General features: G+C 39.2%; 1 protein-coding gene across 1 annotated transcript in view; it reads right to left on the bottom strand.

Annotated features, from left to right (window-relative positions):
* The window catches only part of CEP192 (centrosomal protein 192kDa), a 250,033-nt gene that overhangs the window by 211,076 nt on the left and 31,080 nt on the right, over window positions 1–7,877 (bottom strand). Inside the window, 1 exon segment of the mRNA XM_006902756.1 lies at window positions 7,126–7,178. Coding sequence (XP_006902818.1) covers window positions 7,126–7,178 — 53 coding nt within the window.

Raw genomic sequence — 7,877 nt, 5'->3', positions numbered from 1 at the left:
GCCCTCTATGAGGTGGATTGATTCAGTGACTGGGATAATTGGGATGAGAGTGTCAGAGACAGTGCGATTGGCACAGGACAGAGCGGAGTTTAGGGCCGTTGTACATAGGGTCGCTGAGTCGCAGGCGACTCGACGGCACATAACAACAACAATCTTCTATCAGGAAACTACCTTTGGGGACTCTAACTTGCCAGGGCATTCAAGAGTCATAGTAAAAATAGTTTATTTCCTCCAAGTGCCAATTATAGTAAGCAAATGAAAATTTTAACTAAATATGATACCTTTGAGCTGTGATGTTTGAGAAGATTATTGAACATCCCAGGGACTACCAAAAGAACAAACAGATATTTCTTAGAAACAGTGCAGCCAGAGTGCTACTTGTAGGTAAATATGGCAAAGCTTCATCTCACATGCTATGGGCATGTTGTTAGGAAGGACGATTCCTTGGAAAGGGACATCATGCTTGGAAAGGTGGCAGAACAGCGAAAGAGAGAAAGACACTCAACTAGATAGACTAACACAGTACCTACAGCAATGGGCTCAGCAAATATGTCAGTGATGATGAGGATGGCACAGGGTAGAACAAGCTTCAGATCTATTACCACCGAGTCACTGAGTCATGGGTAACAGGAGGCATCGAACAACAACATATTGAAACATATACTAGTACTACTTAATAACAGTAATCTAATGGTTGTACAGTATAATATACTGTTGCCTAAGGTAAAGGCACAAAGTTTCTAGCTATTGCACAGTTTTAAAAAACAGTGCTAAAAAAAAACCAAACCCAACAACAACAACAAAAAAGAATTAACATAAAAAAAAAACCGAAACAGTGCTACCCTATCTTCCTCAGATACCTAAAACACCAAGGGGTTTTTACTGGTGCCTACTGTCCTTAAAACCACATGGTCAAAGAGACCAAGATAAAATGGTGACAACAATAGAATATGTGGTATCTTGAACTGTAAAAAAAAAAAAATTTTAATGCGAAAGAATAACAGTTAAAACCTTTCTGGTTGTGTCTACTATGAGATATCCATCCACTTTTCTAGTTTTTGGTCCCTTGACAAGTTAACGTGAACTTATACTTGTGGAAAGAAGACATGAAGTACTTACTGAAGATTAAAACCTACAGCCTTTTATATGCGTTGTATTTCAACATCAAGAAAACCAAAGTCTTCACAATCAGACCGAAGTGGCCAAAGATTTCATTTTACTTAGATCCACAATCAACATCCAGGGCAGTAGCAATGAAGAAATCAAAAGACGTTACAATGGGATAATCTGCTGTCAAAGACCTCTCTAGCGTGCTAAAGAGCTATTTCAAACAGAGTCATCTTAAACACTGTGTATGATCCAAGACATGATATTTTCAATGTTTTAGGGAAGAATTGATGTTTGTGAATTGTACTGATGGTGGAAAGTACTGAACATAGATAGCCAAAAGAATATATAAATCTCTTTTGGCGACAGTGCAACCAACATGCTCCTTAAGAGACAAAGATGATGAAACATCACTTATTGTACTTTGGATACATTGTGAGGAAGGGTCAGTCCTTGGAAAGACTTCATGCTGGAAAAAGTAGAGGTTGAGTTCGAGAAAAGATGATCTTAGAGGAGATGGACTGACTTGGTGATTGCAAATATGGCAGAGCTTGTGAGGATGATGCAGAATGGAGCAAGATTTCCATCCATTGGTCACATAGTCGTATTGACTCAATGACACCTTAACAACAACAACATGGCAAGTAAACTAGAGAAAGCCTAGAAATCTCTATTCTAATAAAGTAATATAGCTTCTATAGTTTAGATGACACCTACAAAAACACATGGCTGCCAGGACTGGACCCAGTTACAATCAAGTCAGCTTTAACTCAAAGCAACCAAAACTCACAACAAAACAAAGGCCAGTCCTGTGCCACCTTCAGGATCACTAGTGTGTTCTCACCCACTCTTGTGGTTTTGATGTTAATCCCTCTCAATGATGGTTTCCTTTGTCAGGTTCAAAACAAGTATACTCACCATCCTGCTGCCAGCCAAAAGCTAAAAAAGTCAAGTAGGTGACTGAAACTATACTCATGACCATAAATGGTGGCCTGCAGTATGCCTGCTTTAGGTATTTCTGTTTTAAATAGTCTCATGTATATAGTAGAGGAAACATTACCACCAGTGCAGGGAACATCAACGTCAAGTGCCACAATATAGTCCACAAAGTCAAAGCCCTACATCCTACTTTGGAGAGTAGCCACAAGAGCCTTGAAAACTTTCAAGTGGTCATCTAAAGTACAACTACTGATCTCTCCTTGTCTAGAGAAAAGAAGAGTATAGAAAATAAAAATTTAGCCCTTTGGTCCACAAAAACTTCTGTCTCCACAATCACAAGATCAATGAAGATGTCTGGCCATCACTGCTGATCTATCTTGAAGTAATCAGAGTGGATGGTCCCTGATAAAGGAGGAAAAAAATGTAGAACAAAACTCAAAATCATGCACAACTAGGAAAGGATAACATTGATGAATGGGACATTCTAAAAATTAAGTCACTGTGTGTATTAAAAATTTTTTGCAATAGGGTGAAAGAAAACCTACTGAGTGGTGGGAATAAAACCTTTGACAAAGACATCTCAGACAAGGGTCTCATAATGAATGCTTACACAATCCTATAGGACCTCCACAAGAAAAAGACCCAAATACAAAAAGCAAAGACATAGACTTGTCACAGAGGAAGATATCTGGATGGCGAAGAGACAAATGAAGAGATGCTTAAGAATCACAGGCAATAAGAGAGATGCAAATCAAAACCACAATGAGATTTCATCTCACCCCAGTAACAGTGGCAAAGTTTAGCAGGATAGAAAGTAATAAATGCTGGAGAAGACGTGATGAGATAGGAACTCTTAGACATTGTTCGTGGGATTGTAAAATGGTACACTTTGGAAGGCAGTTGGCATTTCCTAAAAATAGCTGAACACAGAAATTCCATGACCTACCTATTCCACTGCTAGGAGGATACCTCGAGGAAAACAGAACTGGGGCACAGAAATTTGTACACCAATGTTCATAGCAGCATTATTCAAAATAGAAAAAAAGGGAAACAGACAAAATGTCTATCAACAAATAAATGGATTAAGAAATTGTGGTATATTCACACAAGGAATACAATGCAGCAATCAGGTGCAATGATTTTGAAAAATACTATATAACATGGGAGAGGTTACAGAGAATTATACTGAGTGAACTAACTCATTCTCACAAGGGCAAATACTGCATAAGCCCATTATTGTAAAAACAGAAGGATAACTAGTAAGATTTGTACAAAAGTCCAAAGGGGGAGGGGAAAGAAGAGAGAGGCTAAATGAGGGGTGGGGGAAATCTCAAGGTCACAGAGTTTGGTGGTCAGAGGGAGAGGGTGAAGGAATTAGGAAAGATCTAGTGGTGACCTGAAAAGGTAGGGGAATTGTAGGCATGGATCAATGGTACTAATTATATAAAACATAATGATAAGGGGGGAAACCTGAAACAAACTCAAAATCACTCACACACACAGAAAAAACAGGCTACCTGACTGATAAAAACCATAGGAACCCTAAGACCATGACCTCAATTATCCCTCAAGGCTTGAAAAGAATCCATCCCTCTGACTCAACTTTGAAGGCAAATAAGGTGGTAAAAACACAAGGAAGGAATGAACTTTAGAAAAATCACTCACACAAGATCAAAGAGGCAACATGTGCCCAAGGATAAAGCTTGAAAGCATGAAGAGACAGGAAAGAAGAACACATGGAACACAGAGAGGAACTGGGAGAGTGCTGTCCTGTGAAATCACTGATGCTCTAGAAACGGACTGGCTAAGAGTGTTTCATGATGGACCACCAAGGGAACAAGCAAAACTGTCCTCAGAGAGTACAGCCAGGGAGCTACTTAAAGGATAGTGAGACTTGCCTCACATGAGTTGTCCAGAGAGCCAATATGAGCCAAGATATGAGAAGCCAATCTGTGAGGAGAGCATCATATGTGGAAAAAGTGAAGGATCAGAGGAAAGTAAGACCCTTAAAGAGATGGAATGGCACAATGACTACAGAATGGCCTTAAGTACAGCAGATATTGTAAGGATGGTGCAGGTTTTTATGTACTATATATAGGGTTGCAATAAGTCGGTGTCAACTCAAAGGCATCTAATAACAAAAGAAAGCATCCTCTAAAACCCACTTCACACTTGAAAATAATTATTGCTACATATGTTGAATAAAATTTTCAGCTAGTATTTTCTGTACAGGGCCAGGTAACAAACATTTCTATTTTTGCAAGCAGCATTCCAGCTCTATGATTATAGCACAAATGACAAAAAGCACGATTTGACTCCATTCTGACTCAATGTGACACTACCAAGTTTCCAAATCTATACATCTTTTTAGGAGAAGACTGCCCATCATTATGCAGAGAAGTCTCTGATGGATTTAAGCCAATCGAAGATTTCTGGATTAGAAAAACAGATCTGAGGAAGACTCATCAACAACCTGCATTATGCAGTTGATAAAGCCTTGCTTGCCAAAACTAAGGAAGGCTTGAGACATTTGCTGCAGAAGGTCAAGGACTACAGCCTTCAAAATGGATTGAAGCTTAACATCAAGAAAACAAAAATTCTCACCAAGGGGCCAATTAGCAGCATCATAATAGATGGTGACAAGATTTGAGATTGTTAACAGCTTCTGCTTGCTTGGCTCCACAATCAACACTCTTGGTATTAGCAGCCAGAAAAATCAAAAGATGAACTGCATTCGGAAAGTCTGCTGTTAGGGACCTCCCCAGAGTGCTGGACAGCAATGATGTCAGTCTAGAGACTAAAGTGCACCTGATCCAGGCCATGGTCTTCACAATTACTTGCTATTCACTCAAGAGCTGGACAATGACTAAGGATGATAGAGGAATCAATGCCTTTGAGCTGTGGTGCTGGAGAAGAGTACTGAATAGGTCTGTCCTAGAGAGGGTGAAACCAGGCTCCTCCTTGGAGGCAAGGATTCTGAAGCTCCTCTGATATACTCTGGGTATACTGCAAGGAGTGATCAGGCTTGGGAGAAGAATATCATGCTTGGAAGGGCAGAGGAACAGCACAAGAAAGGAAAGCCTTAGATGAGATGGATTGACTCAGTAACTGGAGGAATGGAGGCAGGTGTGTCAGAGACAATGAAATTGGCTCAAGATAAAACAAGGTTCAGAGATGTTGTACATAGATAGGGTCACTATGAGCCGGAGTCAATACTATGATACAACGACATATAATGCACTGAGCCACTAGCGTTCTTTTATAGTACAAAAGGAGAAAGCTCAAATTCACTGCTGAAACTGGTCATGATTCTCCCAAGGAGCCACCACTGGTAAATTCAAACTGTCAGAGAGGCACCACCTTTGGGTTAACAGCAAAACTCCCTACAGACTACACTACAAACCACTCAAAATCAAGTAGGCGTGGCTATGTTCCAGAAAAATGTAATTTGCAAAAACAAAAAGGTGACAGGATTTGGCTCAGGATCCCAGCCATGAAAGTAATTTTTCTTTCATGCTTTTACATTACTTCCTTCCCTTAAATTTTAAATTATATTGTGGTAAAACATACAATAAACATCTGTCATTTAGTCATTTTAAAGTGCATCATTTACTGACATTAATTACATTCACCATACCATAGGCTCATCACTAGTATCCACTCTTGAAATGTTATCACCACAACCAAAAACTCAATACTGTAAACCCTAAGTCACCATTCCCCTTCCCTCTGACCCTCTTCAGTACTAAGGAATTTTTTTAAATATATATTGTATTTTTGCACCCATTCAACAATATCTATATAATGTTCCTGGTAATGGTTACACTTATTACAGTGCAACACTCTAAATTATTTAGATTCTCATTGTTTTGAGTACCTTATCAGACCTTGCTCCCAGGAGTGAATTATCAGGGAAAGGGTTATATAACCTTAGTAAAACTAATCAAGTTGCCTTTTTTTTTCAATTTACCCAGAATTAAAAATCAAGCCCATCCATTAAAAAAAAGAAAAAAGAAAAGAAAAGAAAATAGATCTGAGTGGCCTATAAATGAAAATACTGAGTTGCAGCAAAGGAACTATCTCAGGCACTCAGGATATAGTAATTAAAATTTTAGCTTTTGTGGTGCTAACACAAAGCAAAGTAGAGCAAAGCAAGGAACATGGAGCCAACTGCCTTCAACCTTGGAATTCATTTGATTGCTATAAACCTCCAATTTGTAAAAACAGTATCGGGTGAAGTGCAAAAACGTGAAGTATGCCTGTATTTATAAGTAGATGATGTCTATCATTACCAAAGTGCCGAAGAGCAGTGGTGTCTCTCTGGAGACTAAGGTGCGTCTGATACAGGCCATGGTCTTCGCAATCACCTGTTATGCATCAGAGAGTTGGACAATGACCAAGGAGGATAGAAGGAGAACTGATGCCTTTGAGCTGTGGTGCTGGAGAAGAGTATTGAGAATACCATGGACTGCTAGGAAAACAAATAGATTTGTCCTGGAGAGGGTTAAACCAGGTGGCTCCTTGGAGGCAAGGATTCTGAGGCTCCGTCTAACTTACTTCGGACATGTAGTGAGGAGAGACCGGTCCTTGGAGAGGGACATCATGCTTGGGAGGATGGAGGGACGGCGCAGGAGACGAAGGCCCTCTATGAGGTGGATTGATTCAGTGATTGGGATAATTGGGATGGGAGTGTCAGAGACAGTACGATTGGCTCAGGACAGAGCGGAGTTTAGGGCTGTTGTACATAGGGTCGCTATGAGTCGCAGGCGACTCGACGGCACATAACAACAACAACAACATCATTAACAAAAACAAAATGAAAATCAAACTTGTGCTCCCTTATCACTGCCCTCCTAACAGCTATTGTCAGGTGATTCCATCAACTGGTGGACCTGCGCATGTCAGAGCAGAACATGTTCTAATGGCTGTTTTACAAGATCATCAGACTTTTCTTCTGATGTATCTTGGATGGACTCATACCTTTGATCCTTTAATTAGCAGATAAACATCTTAACTGCCTGAACCAAAAAGGGGCTCCAATGTAGCATACTATAAAATTGATAATATGTAAAAGCTTACCTCAAGTTTCTTATTATTGACGCATGACTGTAAACAAAAATTAACAGGTGAATCTGTCAAAAAAAAAATCAACATTTTTAATATCAACCAAATAATTAGTAACACTTAAAAACAACAAATTAATAAAATGACAATCATCTTGAAAAGGAATAGTTACACTTTAAAAAAAAATATATTTATTTATTTATAATTTAGTGTACCGTCAAATTTGATCTGACTGGCACAGGAGTTTGCCCCTCCTCCTCTAGCAAAGGATCTGGTGGATTCGAACAGTGCACCTTTGGGATTGCAGTACAGATTCTTGTCACTAGGCCACAAGAGCTCCCCAGAATAGGTATACTTTTAAATAATGGCATAGAACTCCATGATTGGTCAGTTAACAGTGATGGCTAAAATAACTGTTACAGCGAGAAAGCATTAAAAAAATAATAAAAATTGTAAATCCACATCCTAAAAAACTGGTAATTTATTAAGATTAATAGCTAACCTCTGTTTTAGAGAGAATGTAACAAATAAAAGGATTAAGCAAATGACACAACGTGTGGGCAGAGATAAAAATCCAACAGCAGGACAATCTCCAGGGTTACTGACTAACTTTATCCAAATCAAGTAGTCAAAGAGAAGAGGAAAGCAGTACAATAAGAAAAGGTTTTTCAATGCGCATCATTGGAATCCCAGAAAAGGAAGAAGCAAGTAAAGGCACTGAAAAAGTTGTGGAAGAATTACTAGAGGAAAACTTCCCAGACATAATG

This window comes from Elephantulus edwardii, unplaced genomic scaffold (genome assembly GCF_000299155.1).
Source record: "Elephantulus edwardii isolate Elephantulus edwardi_28Jun2011 unplaced genomic scaffold, EleEdw1.0 scaffold00446, whole genome shotgun sequence".
Taxonomy (NCBI): Eukaryota; Metazoa; Chordata; class Mammalia; order Macroscelidea; family Macroscelididae; genus Elephantulus; species Elephantulus edwardii.
This window is presented reverse-complemented; position numbering and strand designations above follow the sequence as displayed.